General features: G+C 34.5%; 1 protein-coding gene across 1 annotated transcript in view; it reads right to left on the bottom strand.

The window, feature by feature from the left end:
• Nucleotides 1–24,759, bottom strand: part of ERC2 (ELKS/RAB6-interacting/CAST family member 2) — a 362,739-nt gene that overhangs the window by 148,835 nt on the left and 189,145 nt on the right. The window contains exons 10-14 of the mRNA XM_035894657.1: nt 16,442–16,582; nt 15,746–15,886; nt 12,296–12,331; nt 6,421–6,450; nt 5,354–5,547 (exon numbers count right to left, since the gene is read on the bottom strand). Coding sequence (XP_035750550.1) covers nt 5,354–5,547; nt 6,421–6,450; nt 12,296–12,331; nt 15,746–15,886; nt 16,442–16,582 — 542 coding nt within the window. The remainder of the gene's footprint in view (nt 1–5,353; nt 5,548–6,420; nt 6,451–12,295; nt 12,332–15,745; nt 15,887–16,441; nt 16,583–24,759) is intronic.

Genomic DNA, 24,759 nt, shown 5'->3' with positions numbered 1-24,759 from the left:
CATATTTATAACCATCCAAATGCATACACACACTGAATGAAACAAATAAATTAGGTGGATATTGGAAGTGCTCACTGCCACACAAATGTCTCATCATATACCACAAAGTCTTTTTTTTTGAACTTACAAAGGTTTAGTGACCCACATTCATCAAGTCCTCCCATGAAAGCCAGAAGAGCTAAACAATTTGGCAGCTTGTTCAAAGATATCATTTAGAAGTTCACAAAGCACTGTACCTAATAATCAAAGACAGAGATTTGCTCCCTGCTGCCCCCCGGAAATATAGCCCCTTCGAACACTGACAGCAATTTTTTTCTTCAGCCTGAAGAATAAAGTTAATACTTCATCACTGAAAATACTCCGATGCTTGATAACTTATTTGCTACAAAATACCTAACATGCCCTTTCAATTAAGTAAGACAGAAAAAATATCCCTGCCTGACGCCGAGCTAGCCTAATCCTTAAAGCTGTCACTGGTACACAATTTTTCATTCACTTATGAAAGGGCAATTTTTTAAAAGCCACAAAAATACTTTTTCTGAATGCAATTATTCCTTATGCAGATGTTTTATCATTTATGCAATGAATTTGTCAGTGCTGTGTGGACTTATTTTCATCAGAAGTCAAATCCAAATCAACTCAGAATGAATTGTAGTCTGAACACCCCAAGAGCTTAAATGCGCATGTGTTATTACCCAAAACTTACCACAGCATATGAGAAGTGGATAACAAAACCCCCAAATTTCTTGTTTAAAAGCAAACTCTTTTTGTCTCATGGCTAGTATAGTATTTTTAAACAAACTTTCACACTGTTGTAAGCTTTGCTGAGAAGCTACACTCAATCAAGCAAATGACCGATCATCTAATGTACCACTGGAGAAAAGCAGATGCAGCATTTTGCAATCTACACTATGTTCTCATCACTTACTTTCTCTTTTCAGTCTAAATTTATTAATGGATAATTTATATCCATTGTATTATGTGCCAACAGTCTTTTACTGAAATCACTACTCTTTCACCGCAGTGCTTACCCCTTCACATATTTATGGAGAACGAGCATCCCTACCGAGCCTTTCTTTTGCCAGAGAAACAAACCACTGTTGTTTAGACTCCTCCTGTGGCATGAGCACTCCATTCCTTTAATTATCCTACCAGCCCTCTCTGCACCTGCTTCCAGTTTTAATTCAACCTTCTCGAATATGACTGATGAGAACTATACAGCAGTGTTCCACATGGAGTCTTGCTAGTGTTCGATGACATTAATATCTTCCTATCCTTACTGCAGCCATTTATTCTGACATATGAGGATTCACACCTCATTATTTAGATGTCTGCTTCATTACTGAGATGGCTCATAATGACACTGCTATAAGCAAATTCACCCAATCTTTCTCTTCCTAAACTGTATCAAGGAGCTTACAGCAGGCAGTCTTACTGGTCCTAACTTCACATTCATGCATTTTGTACTATTGTATTTCACTTAATTTCATGATTCAAACTCCCTAGCATATTTCATAAATATACTTTTCATTCTAATGCCATTAATAAAAGCATTAAACAATATACTCCTTCCACACTGACAGCTCCATTTCAGCTGCAGTTAACCCTCTTTGGCTAGGCCCTTCACATTAAAATTTAAGCTGATCCTGCCTTACCCAGTTTCATTTACATTAAGAAAAAAACAAACCAAAACAACCAAACACAAACAAAAAAACCCCACACTATGTTTCCAGAGAAAACCGTCAAGCTAAGTTTACTGAAAATGCATTATGCTGGGATATATTGCATTTATCTTTAACCTGTTCTCATTATAAACAGATAAATCATGAAAGACTGAGTAAAAGTTATCAAACAGCTTTAGTATAGGAGGATGAATTGGTTCTCCTATGTAGTAATAAGAAGTCATAAAATACAAAGCTAATATATATGGAATAATTTAAGAAACAGACCAACATGTTTTTATATATGAGGAATAGCCTGAATCATGAATCTTAAGTAATGCAACTCAGAAGTGTGATAGTTTCCAAGGCAAGAAAATCACAATAAAGCCAAAAAAAATTAGCATTCATACGAAATCTTCTTCAGGATTATTAATAATGTTCATCTGTCAAATAGCATACACTTATAAGTTTAATTGCCCATAACTTGAAGCAGATATTTCTACCCTTGAGTATTTGACGCTTCTGTGTCAACACTTTCTGACAATAGCAGAACATTAGTATTCATCATCTTGTTTTAATTCTTGTTTGAATTTGTAAATAACTTCATTACAAACATTTTTACTTTTCAAACTGATTTATACAGGTACACCTCATTATGCTGATGAATTTATATGCAAATATAATAAGCATTGAGAAGATACCATAGCTTGCAATAGTCTAGATTATAACTCTCTTAGAAATTTCTGTTTATAAATTTTGAGAATTTATGTTGTTGCAATTATCTTGCAATGTGACGATGTTGGCAGAGCAGTGAACATGGATCCCAGCAAGCTATTAACCAACAAATACATTTCAAAAGAGCATTCATTTTCCTACAAAACCCCAGAGATGCCGTTGCATCTGAAGTTAGGGGGAATGTTGAAGATATGCTATTTCTGACAAAGAAAAAAAAAAAGAGAGAGAAAAAGTAAGGAGAGAAAATAGCAACCTAGAGCACATTATATGAATTACAAAACAGCAGGACAAGAAGGAAAGAGCATTTTCAAATATGTTTCTGTTAAAGTTGCAGTCATTTTCACAATGCTTTATTCCCATAAAGTGGGTAAACTGAGCTTTGGCTCCACCTCTTCCCTTCAATAATGAGCCAATCAAGTAGTCATTACAAGCAGAAAAAGTAGTAGCACTTCATAAAATGTTACAGCAATTTACACTCTACCTAACCCCCTAGAAAGGGGAATTTCAACATCAAAGTTCCCTCTCTAGGGACACCGACAGGTGGCACAGTTATATACAGATTTAGATCTTTAGGCCAACATTTTTAGAAAATAAGGAAGAGCAAGAGAAAAGAAATTAAATTTTTAGAGCAACTGAAGGTGACCCTGATTAGTAAGAAGAGTTAGATACCCTAAAAATATTTCCCTCTTACACCTTTCTATTTTTGGCAGATTGCTAGCCTTACTGTACTAATCTACAAATTTGTGCTTGTGCTTACACACATGGTGGAAAGTAGCTTTAAGACTCCATTACCAACTACAGGCAGTAACTTCTGTTGATTAAATTAATACTAGATAATTTTTATGTAAATCCCTTTTTACCTAATTTACAGCAATTAACTTATATATACTGTGTGTATAGGAATTTGGAATTAATCTTGAATGCTGTACATAACTTAAATCAAGTGAGAAACTGCATTTAAATTAATAGAATTCACAAACAAATCTTAGAGCATGATGATTCCCAAAAATCACAACATACTACTGCCCTTAGCAGGTCATGCCACAGATATTTTATTGTAAGCATCAGAGAAACACTTACAGGTTCATAGCAAAGCCTAACTACTTCATCACATTCAAAGTACAGTATATCCCATTCAAAAAATACATGCTTACTCAGTGGCTCCAAATTGTTTTTCTGAAAAGTTATTTCAGGATCAACAATAACAGACTGGAAACTGGTGTCCCAGAATTTCACTGGTAAAAGTGCATTGAATTTTCAAAAAAAATAATACAAAAATAGAAAATTCTGTCCATTACATAACCCACTACAGGGTACATGATTGCTACTTAAATCTCTTAAGATTACCCTCTTGAACAAAGTTTAGCATGTCTATTATTGCGTCTAGTGTCACACAATAATTCAGTAGGTTTTACAGCCCAATGAGGATATGAGTTACTGTTTTTGTAAAAACTATACAGTCAGTTTCCATCAGGTGCTTGGTCACACCTGCAGTCACAATGTTACAAGCCTTGGTCTATAATTGCCCCTACAGTACATGCACCAATGGGTGGAATAGGCAGCACTTTCTTGACCACACAGATTCACTAATCATGTTCTCTTTTTCCAATACACTGCTTTACGACTTTGGAAAGTTTAGGCAGAACTCACAATCATGGTGCACAAAGTGACCACTCTTCATTAGTAGCGTTCTCTGGTATCTGCTTTACACATTAAAATCGGTGCAAACACTAGAGTATTCTAAACTTCTGATGTGGTAAGAGAGGTAACTACTAATTAAATTGTCCTTGTGTAAACGCTCAGTTTTATTTCAAGTACAAATCTTCTTCTTTCACTTTAAACTTGAGGTCTCAGGTCTCGCCACACTTTGATTGATAACTATATACCATTCATTATTATCATTATTAAACCTTTGCCAAGTGTCTGCAGAGAAAGATAAGTTTTGGCAACAGGTAAGTGTGAAGGCTGGTAAGTTATCATCAGTAAAAGATGCTCTACTCATCTTTCTTTCCAAGTTGGCTGTTTTCCTCCCCCTAAGGTAGCCAACATTTCCAGCAGATCTTCCCCTCTTTCATGATAATTCTCCCTAATGGGACAGAGCAGTGCTATGTCTTGACTGGAACGATAGCAATAATCATAACAATGAGACCCCTTAAACTTCTCTTTGAAACCATGAAGCACTTTCCTTCTGACGTGATCACTGGAAAACAACTGTATAAAATATTTGAAAATACAACATGCATTCTTTCATTAAGAGTGCCTAAGTACAGCAACGGAACAAAGAAATCAGACACACATAAATTGCTTATCAATCAAATAAATTGCAGTATACCAAATGGGAGAAGGTATCAAGAATAATTTCATTACGAAGAGCATGAGACAAATGGATCCCAAAACCCTCCTGTCTCCATTAAGGAAAGACTGTACTACCTTCCCAGAAATAAGATAAACACTGCCAGATCAATGTCAGAAAAGATTCATTTGAAGCAGACAAAGACTACAGAAACACTGGGAAATAGTTACAACTATTATTAAATAGTCATGAGTGGTTAGAAATACTTACCAACACTTTTCAGGACCTCTGAGAACTAGTGATGCTGTTCACACTGAAGAACCGTGCAGGGACAGTTTTGATTTACCAGTTACTAGAAAGACTTGCTCCCCAATAAGGTTTTCTGGGAGGGTTGTTGTCACTGTAAATTGCACATGACTTTTCCTATACGCGTTCCTTTTATGCAGAATACTAAAAAAGTGGAAACCTTAAATTGTTCCAAAGTCAGCAGACAGGAGATGCAGTTCTCAAGTAGCCATTTTTTTTTTCATTTCTGATTCGATTTTACAAGACATAACAAATATTCTGTTAAAAAACATATTCTGTGCTTAACTTCTCTGCTCTGCAATGAAGATCAAGTAAATAAAAATGCCACTCAATGCAAGACAAAGAATACAAGAATTACCTTTCTAACTCAGCAATTTTCTTATCTTTGTCATTCTTCTCATTCTCTACTTCCTTGAGTATTTCTAGAAGTCTGTCAACCTCAGCCTGAGCTTTGCCACATTCTTCTCTATAGTACGATGCCTCTTTGTCAAGCTGTTTCATTCTGTCTGCAAATTCTGGATTCATCCGTGCCTCCTCTTCAGCCTCATGAGCCTTCAGAATCAATATTTAAAAAAAAAAAATAAGGATGACAATAATTTATATAGCTTTAAGAGCTTTCCTACTTCCATCTTGGAGTTCAAATTTTCATTAAAAAGGATTATGGGTATTTCTGTCTGATGACAATTTTTCTAAAGAAGTGTTATAAAAAGGAATGAAAATATCTTCACAGTCTAAAATGATAGTCAAATGCCATCATCTCGAAGGAGGAGGGGATTTATTAAGGTTTTTTTACATATTAAAGTGACCATATTTTAGGGATTTTTTTTAAATTAAAAAAAATCACCTTGTAATTCATTTAATTCACATTAAGCTTTTAAAGTTTTTCAAATATCTAGGCAATTTCTTAATAAATAATATTCTCTCTCTTTTGCCTATATATATACACACACTTTGTCCATGTGTGCGTATACAGAGATACATACGTACATATTGCACATTGTATCACTAGATGCTTCAAATGCAGTTTGATATGAAGGATTTAAAAGGAAAAATTTGTTTTCATGCAGTGCTGTTTTTAAAAGACAAACCCATAAACTAAAAAGTTGCTTTCAGCAGACATTTTACCCAATAGTCCTTTTTCTCTTCTCATCAATACTTAACCTGAAACATCAGAAGAACAAGCCCATTGGCGAAAACGGCACAAACCTGGCAAACACATGCATGGATGGGTGGCAGTTTCACAGACAAGAAAGAACGCAATGAATACAACAACAGTGCAGAGCCCAATCTTACTCCCATCAAACCTAATGGCAAAAACCCAATTAACTTCAATGGGAGCATGATCTGGCATCAAGTGCTTTAAACTCTTGGCTGGAATAATCACAGACAGATGGAAACAACAATGCACTGCAATGCTTAGCCTACCCCTTGCTTCCCATTATTCCTAATTGGCATCTTGAAAGAGCAGGCAAGGAAAAAACAAGTAGTTTAAGGCAGTGCACATCAAACATAGAAAATTCAGATAACATTCTCTTAACATACAGAAATTCAGGATATTTAAAACTGAAGGTCCTCCAACTATTTTATTATGCAGAGAAGACATGGACTTACTTAACTTAATTTCAGGGAATAGACAATGCAAGCAAGCAATGAAAGAAATGCAGATCAAAATGAAACATGCGTGTTTTGGAAAGAGTTAATACAGACTACAGATACTAGAAGGTTCATATTCTTTGCAATGGTTAAAATTTTCTTTATAAATAAAGAACAAGTCTGGGTTTAGTATGAATACAACAATTAAAAAATTGAAATTACTAGGGAAGAAACCTAGGGGGGTTGCATGTAACATATCATTTAAGCATGAGGATAATAAGAAAAAAAGATAGATTTTACGTGTTATTTATCGTACTGTGAGATTTCTATCTGAAAGATATATTTGGTTACCAAAATAAGCCAAGGGAATGACATGAGAAGCCTACTAAACTTACTGACCTTGCTCTCTGTTTAGGATAATAAGACAGGCTCCAGCCCTGAATTCTATATGCAGATACAGGACTTCCCTAACACAGAGCTTGTTTCAAGGTAAGATCCAAAGACTACCTTGATTTTACTGTTTGGGTGAGATGCTAGCAAGAGATGATTGTTTTTCATCCTTATAAATCTTCCTGCTTTAATAATAAACTTTGATTTATTTTATAGCAGGTGTTAATTGCGTCGAGAAATTTACTTTCAGCTAGATTTGTAGTTTTTGAAGTAAACTTAATACTCAGACTCAGGGCCAACTATGTGCGAGACTGTGTACCAATTTCCAGCTGCAAACTGCTTTAATTTTCCATCAGCTCTATTAAGAAATTAGACAATGTTTTATCTCTCCAAAAAGAACACTAAGTGTTCTTTTGCAAAGAAAAAAAAATAATTCTATATGTTGGTAAAGATAAATTCACTCTAGGAAAAAAAAAAAAAAAAACAAAAAACCAGACCAACTCCCACCTTTAAGATACTAAGAAACTTATGCAAAGAGCATGTTGTTCCCTATTGCTCTTCAGATTTCTCCTCCTCCCCTAAGGGTAAATCTAGAATATCACAGTTCCCCTCTAGGGGCTATCACTCTTTCATATTTCTCCCTGACACCTTTCTTTCCCTTCCGTTTATTTTAGTGTATAATTCAGTTATTTACCAGCCTTGCTTCTATCATTTCAAAAATAGGCAGAACACCCACCTTCCTGCTTCCAACCAGTCTTTTCTTCACTTTAGCATAGAAGTCGTCTCAGCTTCAGCCCAAACATTTTTTCCCCCCATGTCCCTCTACCCTAGTTTTAACCCAGGACAAGAAGCAACACAAAAGACAGAGAAGCCTGTCTCTTTTTTTTTGCTTTTCTTTGCCACACTGGACCTTCTATGATGAAAATACATAATTGGGCAAGAACATGGCAGTGTCACCAATGCAAAGGTGCCCAATGCTCAACTATCATAGAATATTCCTGATACACAGCAGCTCAGAAATGTACTGAACAAATTACCTACTGCACAGCGTATAACTGAAACAACACCTGAAACAACTGATATAAATTATATTCTTCAGTTTAGCTATATAGTCATTGCTCAATAGCATGCTAAGGAAATTAAGGTTAAGTTGCAAAAGTATTTTCAATTCTTGAGTTTTCTGTGGTACTCATGCCATTCCATATTTGTGGGATGTGTTTTTGGAAAATTTCATAGCACAAACTTGGTCACTGTATTTCCCTGTGATTCTAAATGCAAAGCAAAACCTATAAGATATGATTAAATCCAATATGATTAAGTATTCAACCAATACAGGGTTTGGAGGTGCAGCACAGATATCCATAATATCACGTATAAATCAGTATAACCATTCAGTTCAAAGACAAGTTTAAGATTAGAATAATCTTTTATAAAAGCCAAACAAACAAACAAAAAGATCCCAGCATTGCAAACCACCAAGTTGGTTGCCTCTACTTTTACAAGCGCTTCTTACAGAATACTTTTTGACAATTGGCAAGAATCAGATTTCTACCAGGACATTGCCTTAAAGAAGGAGGAAAGGAAAGTTTGTTAAAGAGGGACAGCATGAACATAAAACATTTTTTAAAAAGAGCTTTTGCAGGCAGTACTCTAACTTGCAGCAAGTCCCTTGAAGGGAATCCTCATGTTGTAAACAAATCTGCTGATACAAGAGAGCAAAACACAATCCATCTGACATTCCCAGAACAAAGGCATAGAATTACATATAAGTGCCTTGCTATACTTCATGGCTTTGAAAGATGTGTTTGGATTTGAACTAGGCACTTTTTTTTAATTGTTATATACAGATCAGGGGTGATTTGTTGACAGATGAAGCTCGGCTTTCGAGGTCAAACAGTAGGCCCAAAGGAGATGAAAGGCAGCTCAGCTGATACTGACCCTGCTCCCACCCAGACGGGGCAGATCTCTTTGGCTTTTTGCAGGCTGTAAGACAGGCTTGGATCACTTCTAATCAGAAGCTGCATGGTTATCCCATGAATCAGAAAGTCTACCTGTTACTGTTGTCCTTTCTTCCATCCTTTTTTTCACTTCTGTCCCCCTTTTTCTCCCCAAATTCTCTGTTTTCTTGGGAAGAATCTATTTTCTGGTTTTATGGGGATTTTACAGCTAAAAGTGACTGGTTCGTGCATACCTTTCAGCAGCAAAGTAATTGCTCTCTTAATCCGTTATCTGTAAATGATAATGCTTGTGTGTGCAGATTAGGCTAGTTTCAAACTAGCACACTTGGTTTACGATGTTTTGTCTCTCAATCTTGCTACTGTTTTGTGGGTTTTTTACTATTCAATAAAAAGAGCACATCGCTACTATTAGAATTTCTCTAATTCATACAGTAATTATGTATCTGTTCAGATATTTGCTTAATAAGTACTACAAATACTTTAGAAGTAAAAGTAACATTTCCTTATGTAAACCACAAATTTCCTACAGGAACACCATAACAGTGTGGTACAGACATGCAACAGGAATTATTTAGTCTACTAAAATTTTACGGTACAGTCATGCATGCATTATTCTGCATAACAGAAATGGATGGATAGATACAGTACTTAGTTTTTAAAGCTTCAGACACAAACATACATAGAAATCAGCTGAGTACTTCATAAAAAAATAAATGGAACAGCAGAATTTACATGCAAGAAATTACTTTGTAAGATCCTTCAAATTTATTACTTTCAATCATAAACTAAAAAAAATGCTGTCACCTTAATATTTTTGTCATCTCTTTAAAATTCAAGGTTTTTTTATTTAACTTCAGGGACTACTCTAAGCAATTTAGAGTGGATTCTGCAAGTACTTTAAATTTTCAGCTGACATTGCTCTCATGGAGCATTTGGAAAATTAAGTCATTACCAGTCAAAAAGTGCTCACCAGAACTCCAAACTGTGTACCTCATTATATTTTCATTACAGGACAAAAACAATCATGTAACTTCTTATAATCAATTCACTGGGTATTTTAAAAATTTCACCTTTCAAAACATGAAGAAATGCATGCCCAATTCTGTTCACATCGTATTCACACAAGCGAACACATTGTGAAATCATTCATTACAGAGTATGCAGGATTTGCACCCCTTCTGTATCATCTCCACTTTGGTACCCAAACTTGTATAAGAATGAAACACTTCTATCCACTGCTGTGTTTTAAAAACATTAGATTCAGCAATAAATGAAAGTCTTGGAGTTGATATCTATGTGACACAGTAGAAAAAAACCCTTCCAACAAAAAATGCTGTATTACTGTGCGGGCTACAAGAGGCCTACTCAGAGACTGTTATTTCTCTGACACATGTAAACAAAAGAGCATTAAAACTTCAGTATTTTAAGATTAGATTGCCAACTGTTTTTTTATAACACTATTATTCTCAAACAAAAAAAAAAGTAAGAAAACATTCTATTAAGTAAAGCATCATAATGATTTCAGTACAAAATAAAATGTTTCAGGTAACTGCTATTATGCCATCTCAAAGAACAGAGGTGAAAACTTGGCCTTGTGGAATTCAAAGAATATGTTGCCATTGACTTCAATCAAATCATGATTTCATTTTAAGACCTTAGGTGGTTTTGGGGGAGAAGAGGATCATTATTATGTTGTTAAAAGTAGACTGATATACAGAAAAATAGGAGAAGAAAGAAGATGAGCAAGAAAAGTTTATTTAAGAAAACCTGTCTCATGGATTCATGGATATGCTATGAGTGCTGCCTGGTGCCAAAGAATCTTGAACCTATTGTTTTGGAACTGCCGACAGGCTGTCCTTTCGAAAATTAAGCACGTAAAGGTAGAAAAAGTTAAAAAAGGACTGACTTTTGAATACCACAGACAAATAGACTAGGTAGTAACAAACAAATTCCATACAGCAGAATAACTAATACTGAAATAATGACTGGAAAGCATTCACGAAAATCAAGAGAAAAGCTAACACAAAAAAGACCCCAGTCTGAAGAGACATGTACAGTGCAAATGATATGAATATAAACATAACTACCACAAATGTGATCCAAGATGATACAGAAAAAAGGGTTTTATCATTCAAAGGGAAAAGCTCTTTGGCCAGCAGTGTGCTGGATGGTAAAGGTGATAATGTCGGACCTTATGTTACTTACAATCAGTTTATGACTGGATTCTAAAAACAGTTAGCCATTAACTTAAAGAGTAAATACAGCACATTCTGTGGGACTCTCTTTTTCCATATGTAATTATGACATATCCATTACATGGTTAGAAGCTACAAAACTTAGCAATAATAGACTCCAAAGCTGGAATCCTGGTCCACTGACATTAATGGCAAAACTCCATTGACTTCAGTGAAGGCAATACCTTCCCTAATGCATAGTATCCCATTACTTAAACCCAGTCCTATATACACTATCCCAATTACATGGTAATTTCAACTATGATTACTATGTAAACTATAGCTTGTAAATTGCTATTACAGTTACATCATTTTTTCTGTCCTGTGATGCTCACAGCACATTAAATGTAACAGTCTCAGCCAAAAAATGAAAACTGTTCTCTGCAGAGAGAATGTTTGTTACAGCTCTTCCTCAAACTGAAAAAGGAACACAGTCAAGTCAAAAGGGTAGATGTTGTGCAATTTAAGCAGACATTGGCAAGAATGACAATGCTAAACAAGCCAAAATAATACTGCTTGGCCTTTTCAAATGCTGCCCTTTGCTTTCATCATTTGATATTTCAGCATTTTCTTTGATTAAATACAATGTTTCCATATTCTTAACATATACATGCCGAATGTATACAGTCTTTTATGAGTAAAACTGATCTGAAATATTTTAATGGTACAGACTTTTGACAATAGTACCAGTTACTTCCTAGATATTATTATTCACATGATCAACTCAGCTACTTAAGATAAACTGAATAAATTAGAAGTTATTTAAGTTTGAAGGATCAAATAAAGTACTGCAGAAGAAGTAATTAAAAAGCAAAGCAAAAAAAAAAAAAAAACAAACAAACTAAGCCCAAAATCATCTGCATGCTTTTTCTAATGAAGAAGTTGAGGACCTAAAGGCTAGGATGTTTGTTTTCTCAGAAGTACTGCATGTACCTATTTAATACATTTCATATTCTTAAAATGGCCTTGAAGTCCACAAAGTTCATTTATTTGGATATAATGAGTATAGCATAGCGAGCATCAGAGGTATTCTACAAAGCTCCATGGAGGAAGAGCACAACACGGGAAGGTAACGGATCCTCATGCTTTCATATGTTACAGCGGGCATTTTAAAAAAGAACTTACTGGATTGTACATCTGATTGAACAACTGTTCAGCTTGCTACATTGCAAAGTTGGAAGGGAGTGAAGCATAGGCAGGAAAAGAAGGAAAGATCCAGGAAAACAGCATTAGCTCAACAAAACCAGTGCATTTGCACAGAAGAACTTGTCATAAGAAAGTAGAAATTTAAGATTCTAAACATTCCTTGGTGAAAGTGAGAGGCACTGGGGAAACATAAATGTTGACTTTGGCTCCTAAAAAAGAATAGCTGGAGTAAGAAATTTAAGGTTTGTGTTACTTTCCCTTTCTCAAGTTAAATAACCCATGAAATAAAGAAAGGTGTCCACTTTTGATGATACATTAAGTGCTGGTCTCAAGCAATGAATCACAAGAAGTGCTTTTGGCTGAGGCTGCAATTTATCACCAAAGCTTCAAAGATGGTAATAATAAAAGATTAATTAAATTGTATCATTAAATTTATTACTTTCCTTTTGTTTAACACAAGACTGAATTTTCTATGCAGAATGACTTTCGAACTGTACAGCTTGGCAAAAAGTTCTTAGGCAACTGCAAATATGTCAGTAAGCAAGTAAATTTAAGATAATGAAAAACAACAAAAGGAGGAAATTCTAGAGTAGATAATAGGATTTTTATATATATACACACACACACACACACACATATATATAAAGCACTTAGCTACCTATTAGGTAATTCCTGTTGTTCTTTCACTAGTAGGAATACAAAGCAAGTCAACAAAAAGTGTGGAATTTTGGCAAAAAAAGTATTGAGCATTCTTCTGGGTCTTATTAATTTTTTTTAATTTTATGAAATTCAATCCATAACTGTCACAAAAAGTTTAATAAGCACGTCTATGGTTTTAAACATTATTTTGTTTCCCAAAATATAGCACAGTCACATGAATAATTATTCTTTACGAATATCCTATTTATTACTTTTTTAAATGTGTCTACTCTATAAAACAGTGGGTTTAGAATCAGCGTGTTTTCTCCCGCTGAAATACCAATAAACCAGTTATCTAATACTGAAAAATATTTGGATTTAATTAGACCCAATCAAAACCATCTTTACTATTAATAAATGAATCTTATTCTCTCCAAAAACAGGAAGGAGAGGAAATAAGGGAAGAAAAACTTTTTTTTTTTTTTTTAAATTTACAGATTTTGCTTGGACTTGCCCCTTCTACATGTTTTCTTTCAGACACAGTACTTACTACTATTGGTGTTCATGGGAAACTAACTCCTGGCAAATGTGCACAGAATACAGTCTTCATATTAATTAGCATATTTTGTTAAAACATATAAATCAAAATTAAATGATGATGCGTGTACAATATCATAATGCAAAGTGATATTTTTAGAGAGGAGTAATGTGTAAGCTGCATTCAAATTTCTCAGAATAACAGATAGCCCTTTGGAGTCACTTTTAAGAAACAGATATAAACTGTGCCCATTCCCTTCTAGCTTCCGTAGCAGTTAATGTTCATTCATAAGCACACTTATGGGACATGCAGGTTAATTTACTCTGAACTATGTTGATGTTCTCCTACTCTAACTCAGACATATGCAAGAATAACCCAGATTTCTGTTTCAGTTAGTTTCCTAAGGAGTGAAAACATGGTGATAGTAGATTTCTGGGGACCAATTACTTTTAACACAGGATATTTACAGGTTTGAACATAAAGTATTTTATTAGAGAAAATGTGAATTGAAAATTACTGTTTGGAGTCTACTATCATTAACAGTCACTGTTTCTGTTCAACTAAACATGCCCACAATGAAGGTTGTAACTGCATTTTATTGTGGAAATACCTGGTCTCCTACAAATGTTGGGTGAATTTCCACTGGGGCTTTATGCCGCATTTATTATATAATAAAACTATTATGTTTTCAACCTTCATTTAATAATCCTTTGTATTTATACACAGGGAACATATTCCCTTTTTATATGAAAGACGTCCCAGACACTCTCTGACTTTTGTAAGTGCTTATTTTTCCATGACTGTATGATGTGTTTATATGTACAGTCGTAAAAGATCGACTTAGGATTTCAAGTTCTTCAAGAGGATTTTGATTATTTTTTTTTAAGTGATCTGTGCTTTTAGGGGTTCTTTTAACTGTTTTTTAAATGAAGAAAATAAAGTATTTCAGATTGTAACAATGTGTATTTTGTAGTGAGGTGCAAAGTAAACAAACGTATTTTCTAACAAAAGAAAACAAAATAAAGGACTTCCAGAGAAATAGCTTCCTTGGATATTTTCATTCTGACATCAGTGGCATTTATAAGCTATCAAATGTTTAAATTAGTGTTTCCATTGAAAGCTTTTGTCTATGTTTATTGAAAAAGGTTCCCTTCCTTCCTCTCTGCAACTAAACAAGTAACAGAAGCACCTAATTGCACATGTTTGTTCTGCATTAAAAAAATAACAGAAGTATAAGATTTACACTCTGGTATCCTTTAAACTTTGCAATACCTTCTTCACAGGTAAGGCTACTGAAACACTGCTTAAACACAGAGCAGGACACTACTCAACCTGGGTGAAAAGAGTATCAGAATATTATCCTAACGGTGGTAATATTCATAAAACAAATAAATATTCTTTTCTATAAAATGAAACATTAGGTATCAATATAAAAATTTAATGTTTGACAGACACTTAGTCATGAATTGCAGAAGGCAAACATAATGCCTAAATCCATCAAATATGTCATGAGATTGGTGTTCAAACAATGAGAGCGGACATTACCAAATGACACAGAAAAAGGTCAAAGAAACAATGTATGGTAGAAAAAGCATCAACAAACTTGCAAATCACTTAAGCAAAAACTATTTTAATGCATAAATTTAAATAAAACCGTGTTATAAAATATAGGAATTGTATGTTTTCCTTTAAATGCTTGCTTTCACTACTTGCTAAATAGAAATACTGAATTGCTAGCATTATTTTGCTTAATTATCACGTGTTCACCAACACAGCCAAAAAATGCCAAAAACCCCACCCTAGATAGAGTTTCCACTTTGGAATTTTTTTTATTAGGAAGTACAGCATTTCTTGGTCGAGTCTTAATTTTTCCCCATGCTACAAACATTTCAGTCTGCTTCTAATAGCGGTATAAATTCATATACATACAAGTTGCTGGTTTGATAATTTTTTTCTGCCCTTCTGCTTTCCCCCTCCAGTATCCTGCTCCCAGTTCATCTATGTGTAGCAGCTTCTCAGGATTCCCTCATAAAGGTATTCTAGATAATTCCTGAGGCTCACTAGTGGCTTTGGTACAAGCCTCTTAAGAAAAAATTAGCATTATTTGATGCAAGCATCAGCAAACAGCCTAACATGGGTAGACTGTAAATTTACTCCAGAAGAGTAAATAAGCTCATCTTTTCAAAATTAGGGTGTGGGATGTTGATTTTTGTTTTTCTGATTGTTGTTGTTTGTTTTAAGATGGAACTTACCTTTTTCAACTGTGCTTCCAACTTACTACACTCTTCTTTCTTTTGTTCTATGGCTATTTCTAAAGACTTAAGTTTGGAGTCTCTTTTCAGCCCTGCTGATGCCAATGAAGATGCATGTTCTTTGAGATCGATTAAACTAGACTGAAAAATGACCAAGAGTAAAAAGTTAATTCCTAGTCACCAGGACACTAACTTATTGCCAACGTAGTAATCACTTGGATCTTGTTCCCCCTCCCCTTCCCCAAAATGAGTTGACACAAAGATAAATATTGATAGCAAATGACATTGTTTTGAGAATACAACCAATTGGAACCACAGGAGCTGGCATGAAGTGAAACATAGAAACATTCATAATACAGACAATTTGACATTATATTCTGGAGGTACAATTACTTTGAGGTCTATTGCTCTAACTGACAAACAAAAACAGGAGCAACAATGGAATATTTGAGCCTCCTAGAGGCTTATGTAAAGAAAAAAAAATAGAGATAACACACAACTATGCAAAAACTGAAACAGTATTTTATGTACCAAAGTGCAGATTATGAAGAATGCTTAAGAAAATAGCAGTTCAGAAGCTGACCACTGAAGTGGCAGAATTTCAGTACTTAAAATGATTCAAGAGTAATCTTAATGCACTTTCTTTCATCATAATGACATAGATAGAAGAATATAGATTTTACTGAAAAGACTGACCTCTTTTTCTGTCAGTTCAGCTTGTAAAGCATTAACTTTCTCCTTCAGGTCTTTGTTTTCTTTTTTATAAGATTCAATTTCTTCAAGTCTTTCTCTGTCATCTCGCTCCCTTTGCTCCTTCAAACGCTCTATAATTCTTTCCTAACAAGTGAAAGAATTGCAAAATGGAAAAGTTGGGAATAATTTTAAGAAAAGGCAGAATAAAATTTCTTTATGTTAAGTAACACTTTGAAAAATCAACCTTCAGAAGCAGAGGATGATTGAGTTAAAGGTATTAACGTCAATGCAAGATTTCTCCCGATTTCAAAAGCATCAGATCAAGGTTTTAAATGCTTGATAAGAGTAACATAATACAGAAACTTCATTAAATATCTATACTGATATGAATAAGTTTAGTCTTATGATACATATGGAAAGTTATTAATCTCAATAATGTATTTCCTGTATTCATAAGTGATTGAAATCTTGAATAAAAGTTCAAAACAGAGAGGCCATGGCTAGTTTACTCAGCTTGAATTTGGCTATGTTTTTTGAATGCTAGCAGCCTCTATAGTAGTTTCAAGAAGTTTTCGCGGTTCCAAATCTAATGAGAAATCAATCATTTGCTAATTACCAGTAACTTAACAGTTTACATGTATGATATTTTGAGAGGACAAAAAAAATAGTTGTCCAAGACACAGAACAAGTACCCCGATACAACTTGCGATATCTAAAGGAAGATTTTTTGTCATCAAATTAACAGTAACTCTACAGACATTTAAATTCAAGCACATTTTAATATGTTCTGATGACTTCCAGTTACAATTTAACAATGATTGAAAATCACCAGTTAAGGACTGGGTGAGTAATTCAAAGGGCAAAATGTAAAAAGCAGATGCAGTAGTATGGTTTTATTAGCTTTGGTTACATTCTTAAAAATCACCAAATTCTACCAATGCAACTAATAATGAGAGAGAAATATTTAGGGTAAATTAAAATAACCACTAGAATTGCATTTGAATTAGGAATAGGTCAATTTAAGCAGAGTATAAAGGGAACTACTAGTATCATTTTGGAAGTGGTAGTGGGGGGGCAGTGGAAGCAACAACATTTAGGAAAGTTAAACCTACATAGGACAAAACTACATCCTAACTGATGAAGTTCTACACTACTGGTGGCGCAGCTGCGGTAGAACCATCAGCATACTCACGGATCCTATTCAAGTCCTTTTGTACTTATGCTTGAAATCTCCAAGTAGTTTAAGAGTGGGATCAATACTTAAAACACTATTTCATAGAACTGGACAAGACTGATGGAAGCCTGATATTATTAGAAAGAGAGAAAAATCTCATGCTAATTCCCTCTGTCCATGATTCTTTATACTGCCATAACACACACACTGGAGATACATAGATCTATACACACACACACACACATATATATATATATATATATATACACTACGCATACACATAAAGTTTACCTTTGCCTATAGCAATATATTCTCAGCTGTGGTTATCACATCTCAACAACCACTACAATGCAAGCAACATTTCAGCAGCTGTACACCCCATTCTAATTTGTAATAAATGTAGTCATTATAGCAAAAGTAAAAAGTTAATTCATTATCAAAGTTAGCTTAAGTTACAACTTTTTAAAAGCATATATTGTTCAGACAACCCTGGTTATTCATTCATTTTCTCCATACACTAGGTATGATGTTCCTCCAAGCCCTAGAGGATCTTCTGAAGATTGCTTCTGTGCTTTTTAAAGCTCAAGGCATATTTTGCGAAAAGCCAACTGTCAACACTTATATGCATAAAAAAGAGCCTAAACTCAGGGCTGTGATTTTCATCCTGGCAGTCTCCAACCTTGGAGATATCCAAAACCCAGCTGGACAAGATCCTGAGCCAATTGCTTTAGCTGACTCTGCTTTGAGCAGCTGGGTTGAACTAGATAATCTCCAGAGGTCTTTTCCAGTCTCATTGGTTCTGTGGAACAGGCAGAGACATTTTCTAGACTCTGTACCTCAAACACTGGTGGTTTCTCTTCTGCTCAGCCTCTCTCCCCATTTTCACAGTTCATCCCTTTGTAACACTGACCATGCCAGCAACTCTGCTGACAACTCTCCATTGCCTCTGCCCATTGTCTGTTCCTCCTTTCATACAACATAGCAAAGAAACTAGTTAGTAGCACATGGAACACACAGTGGTTTCAGAAGACTGGGAAGTTTTCCATAAGCGTCCCCTTGTATCTTCAGCTTCAATACATCTGCCTTTCACTAAGCCTCTGTTGAAGATGTTCCATTTATTCACTCTCCTATCATTAAAAGCCGTATTATCTGCATGTATAAAGTTTAAAACTAATAACCAGTTTCTGTATGAACTGAATAAATATTTTTTTTATTTTAAATTACTGATTTAAAACTTGGCTACCCTTAAATCAATTTTACGTTAATTGGTTATGCATTTCCCTGAAAATATTTAAATGGCAATTCAAGAAATGGAAAAAATCAGCTTCTCATATTGATCTTTAGTTATTTGGAGTGTCTCTAATATTTGTGGCTGCTTACTGGAGAGCCAACTGTAGAACCCAGTCTAAGTGCAATTCAACATATTAGAATTTTAATTTAAATATTTTTTTATATCTCCTTGTTTTTAAATATTTTACAATTCACTTTTGCATTATGTTTATATAGCAAACATAAGCTATGATGCAACATATTTTATTATGTAACATGAGCTGTTAAGATCAAGTATCAAAAGCAGATGTGGGGTATTAGCCTTCATAGGCACTTGCTATATACTAGTCTATTATCGGATGTGAAACCAGGCCTAAGTGAAAAACATGATATATTTCAAATATATACCTAACAGAGCAGTTTCAAACATTTATGTTCCTCTGATAAATTATTTTTTTGTCTTCCAGTTATATAATATTGGCTTCTAGCTGTAACAATTCACCAATAGTAAAAATGTTTTAAAAAATGCATCACGTGTATTTTATAATGTAATTATATGTATTAGCAAAATTAATATTAAGTATTATTAGAAGGTTTTAAACAATTAGATAAAGAACTTTACCAATTAGGTAGTTATATTTAAGTTTGTAAATAAATGTATTTTGAATCTTTTAGACACTGAGAAATAATGATCACTACACAGAATATCTTGTAATAAGAATATTGTTATAGTTATTATTTGCTACTTGGCTCTTAAGGAAAATCTTTTCAACGGGCTGGAAGCTCATACTGCTACTCGCTACTTCCATTTTGCACCTGGCGTTCCCCTGACATCATGGACTCCCTTTCACGATCCAGCTAACTGAACATACATATTACCAAATTAGCATTTCCATAAGAATCTTCACAGAAAACAGTGTTGACTACTCACATAAAACTCAAATCCCTACTTACTTCATTCAGAAAGAAATACACGTTGATGACACTACATTCCACTTAGCATACAGTCAAAAAGATACGGCCAAAACTAAAAGTAGCAGGCTATGTGTAATTAAACCTGTTTCCAAGACAGTATTAACTGTCTATGCACTGAGACCCCTGGCATGGCAGATGTACACGACTCCTGGCAAAAACTCCCTTTGACTCATACCTGGCAGGATTTCAGGTCATACCTGGCGGGATTTCAGGTAGAAATGTGTTCATACAGAATGAAGGTCCGTCAGCAGCAATGTTGTTAAGTATTACACAAATGACAAACCAGAAAATTAAAAACAAACAAACGAACTATCATATCAGCTGGCTTTTGCCATATAGATTGTGCAAGAAAGGGATATGGGATACTAAATAACTTCAAGTTTATTCCTAGTAACAAATAACATAAATTCTTAATTCCTTGCATATTAATGTTGAAATACCAGCCTCCGTGACACAGAATAGTTTAATAACCATTCAGAATCCTCTTAGTTATATTCAGGCTCAGTTTTATACCAATTCCTTCTTGGAAGATTTATTTACGTGGATGATTTTTTTTTCTTTCTATAACAAATTAAACATAACACTATTTCATCTTATTAATGAACAGTATAAATTTTTTCTCAGTCAATCACAAAAGACGACTAATTTATCTGTCAGCTGCATAAGGCTAAATGTCAAAAACGTGTTAAAAGGCCCTAATATACCATGTTTTACTTGATTAACAGCTAACTTGCAGAAATCCCAACAATGTGTTCTTGTTTCAGTCTTATTTGCATTGGCAAGCTTTCCTTACGCACTAATCTAGGACCTCACAGTTCTAATCTATTTGCACTTTATCACCGAAGCAGGACCTGAATTGCCACAGCATACAGCTTTATTATCAGACCTACTCAATTGCTTATCTGCTGTCTGCTGCTACAGTAGGAGAAACTTTATAAATATCAGCTTCATGAAAGCAACCTCTTGAGCTGCTTTGGGCCAGTCCAAGAGCTGAGATATTCTTTGAAAAGTTTCTTGTTAAAACATCAAGGAAGCTGATAGCAGGTTTGCATACTCTAATTTTCAAGATTTTCATTTTTTTTGATAAGAGTAAACTTATTTTTTGTTTATTGCAATGTAATCTTTATTATTGTTAAGAATGTTCAGGGCTTAGGAGAGGTTCCAAATTTAGGGGTAAAGAACTGAATTAATACCTTTTTCATTTTAGTTCTAAAATGCACTCAAAAGTGACTGAAGTTGTGCTGATTCGTTTCTTATTCCTGACAAAAGAACAAATTATATAAGCAATATTGCCAGAAAAAAAGCAGATTAAAAGGAGTGCATTTCAGGAAATTTTGATGCTGTTTAATAACGCCTACAGTAATTTCTCACTTAGTGTTACCAAGCTACCTAATCACTCAATATGAAAGAAAATCAGAAACAGATACTTGGTACTTGAAAAAAAAAAAAATCTATTTCTGAGAAAAAAAGGGAGCCATATTTTCTAATTCAGAGCCAAAATTTCAATCTGAGTATTTTCAAGAACATCTGAGTATTTTCAAGAACAATGCAGAAAAACATTAAAAAAAAAAGAAGTTTTGGACTTTAAAAATAGCTTCATAATTCACTGATATCATATGATCACATTTTAATACTTTTTTCTTTCCATAGTAACTAAGAAAAGCAATTAAATTCAATTTTAGTGAACTGTGGTTAACTAAGCATGTATAAATAAATTTAATTTCTATTTTAAAGGAGCTTCTCATGATGGTCTTGGAGTATTTTCTTCATTTTTTTTTTTAATTAGAATTCTAAAAACTATTGAATTGACACAGAATTAAGGTAAAGCCAAAAATTCTGCCTAATCTCACAGTATAAAACAAGATGGTATAGCTGCAAAGTAGGCCTGGTATAATTTATAGGAAAAAAAACCCCATACCCTACAAACAAACAATATATTTCCCATGAAAATCAAGTATTCTTGAATGAAAGCAGCATCCTTGCTTTACAGCATTACAAATATACATTTATAAAAGTACTTACATTGGTGCACTTGTTCATAAGAAACTATCACTAAGGGTTCTTGTTTTGTACAGAAATATATTCCATATTTCTACCAGTATTTGCTGTGGAAAAAGTTAAAAACTACTGATAAAGTCTGTAGGTCTTAAGAAAGCTACTGCAGGCAGGAATAGGGATAAGTAAGGTTACTCACTGAGAACAGCTAGGATGAGCAGCTAGGAAAGCTGGACACAAAGAGGAACGAGACACATGTAACCAAACTGCCAAGGTATTTAGCTGAGAGAAGATACAAGAAAGCTAAACATAATAGTTCATTTGGAACTTTTAGACGATGCCTGCTGCCTTCTTTCAATGTAGAAGTATGTCCCAGAGACTACACTTAAGACTGAGAAACCTACCCTGAAAGTGGGGCCTTCAAGAAACTTAAAATGGGAAAGAAATTGTGCATGATTTCTCTGTACAATAAACAGTCAAAATCACACAGAGAGATGCTTTTACGTCCTCCTCATTGTGTCTAATGCTTTAAGATCAAATACTCAAAATTTCTCAAAAGCTCATATTAATTCTACTCTGCAATGTTGCTATTCTCTTTGTTTTTATCTAATATGATAGTGACAAGTGATAGTGACAAGACAAGGGGTAATGGTTTTAAACTAAACCAGAGTAGGTTTAGACTAGATATAAGGAAGAAATTCTTTACAATGAGGGTGGTGAAACACTGGAACAGGTTGCCCAGAGAGGTAGTGGAGGCCCCATCCCTGGAAACATTCAAGGCCAGGTTGGATGGGACTCTGAGCAACCTGATCTAGTTAGCGGTGTCCCTGCTCACTGCAGGGGGGTTGGACTAGATGACCTCTAGGGGTCCCTTCCAACCCAAAACATTTTATGATTCTGTGATTCTAATATACTAATAGTTCCCCAATTGCAAAAAGATTTCCCAGTAGCACACAGTGACTGGTGACACACTAAAAAAAAAACAAAAAACCCACAAAATTCCATCAGAAGCATCATCAAGTTGAATTTTTACAACATGATTCTCTCATAAGAAAATTTAGCCAATGAAGTTAAAGGGCAGGGCAATATTTTTAGTCTTTTAGAACTGATATTCTAGATTTTAATGTTTGTCATCAGTATTGCTACCTAGACCGCCAGACACTGTAAGACGTCCAGTAACTGTGTGGGAGCTACACTGTTATGTATCTGTTCAGAAATCGGACAAATATTAATGATTTAGTTAATAATTTAATTAAGCTTGCAGATCTCAAAATACAGAAAAATAGTCATAGGAAAATAACACAGATTCAAAGAAACGAAAATTTTCTGTTAAAATTCAAGCCATACAATCCTATTGTAACACAGACACTAATTTACATAATTATGTCAAAAAATAACTGACACTCTCAGTTATAAAGCTCATTTGTAGAAAAAAGCTATTATTTAATAACTCTGTGTATCTTTTCCTTAGGTTACCAAAGTAGTATTTCTGAAGTAATTTAGAATGATAAGCGTATCACTTACATAGAGAGTTCTTCCCTTCATATACTGCCACCTAACTTTTATGTACAACTCCTCCATAAGTGACTGAAATAGCCACCGGACACCATAGCACAACTCCACTTCATGCCACTTCTCAAAACCCTTAGCTTATAAAAGATACCCCTGCCTTCATCAGCTGCAAAGAGACAGAAGCCCCTGTGGCAGAGGAAAACATCCCATGGAATCCATTGCGTATGCATCTGGGATAGCTAGCAAACACTGCAGGAAAGATGCCGTGCTCAGCTGACTGTACGTACACAAAGTGACTACTTTGTACAGAATTCAACCTTAGGGACCCCATGTGAGTTCTAATCAATTCCACTTGGAAAAACCACTAATCACACTGATTCTTTTAAAAAATGTCTGTTCACATATATCCATGCAATTTCAAGTGAAGTAGACATGAATTGCAAAAATACATTTCAGAGAAGGATCTAAGTTTATCTAACTTTTCCAAAACATTTAAACTAGCATCACTTATTGGACTTTGAAACTTTACTACGGCAATCAAATTAAGCTTGACACGAAATTTCCATACCCTCAGGGTCTTCAGTGTTGTCACATTTCAAGTTATCACATATACAAATTCTATAGCACAATTTTTAAACAAACTCTGGGACAAATCCTCACTACGGTATTAAAAATAATGCATCCTGAGTTTAGTAACATTTTACAGTTTGCATATGTCTGAGAATAACAGAATATTTTCAGATATATACAAAACTTCTTCAAAATTATAAAAAACTGTTACACTTATTTGTTTATTTCAACATATGTTAGAATGGCACTGTTACAAAATTACTTGAAAACAACTAATTGCCACTAACTAATTTGGTTAGGTTTTAAACCAGTATGTCTTAACCTTTTGTATTTCTGGTAGTGAGAAGACAACTGTATGTGTTCTATTCAATACCTCCACACTTGCTGCTTCTTCTATGGACCCTGACAAACTGTCATTAATATTTTCAACAGAGAAATACATTACAATTTAAGACTTACTGCAACTTAGCAAATTACCCCAGCCAAGAAGTATTGCACAAGTGCATTTTCTCTGAAGCGCTGCAGATACAGCTGAGGCAGAAAATGGGATACAAGATTTCTTTGGCTTTTGACGATCTACTTCATGCTCACTTGCACAGAAGAACTGGCAAGGTTGCAGTATGACACTCGCTCTGCTCTCTACATTGACAACAGTATCATGATGGTTAAAGGACTGTTTTAAACTCTTCGCTGCATTCTATCGGCATTTTGGGAAAGAGACAACGCAGACTAATCCAGAAAAGACAGTTTACAAGGAGGAAAAATGGATTAAAAAACACATTGTGTCATTTTTTAAATAATATGCTGTGAGATTGGTGAGCACTGT

The sequence above is a fragment of the Egretta garzetta genome, unplaced genomic scaffold, assembly GCF_000687185.1.
Source record: "Egretta garzetta isolate BGI_Z169 unplaced genomic scaffold, ASM68718v1 scaffold215, whole genome shotgun sequence".
In the NCBI taxonomy this organism is placed as follows: domain Eukaryota; kingdom Metazoa; phylum Chordata; class Aves; order Pelecaniformes; family Ardeidae; genus Egretta; species Egretta garzetta.
Note: the sequence above shows the minus strand (reverse complement) of the source record. Positions and strands in the feature narration are given on the sequence as shown.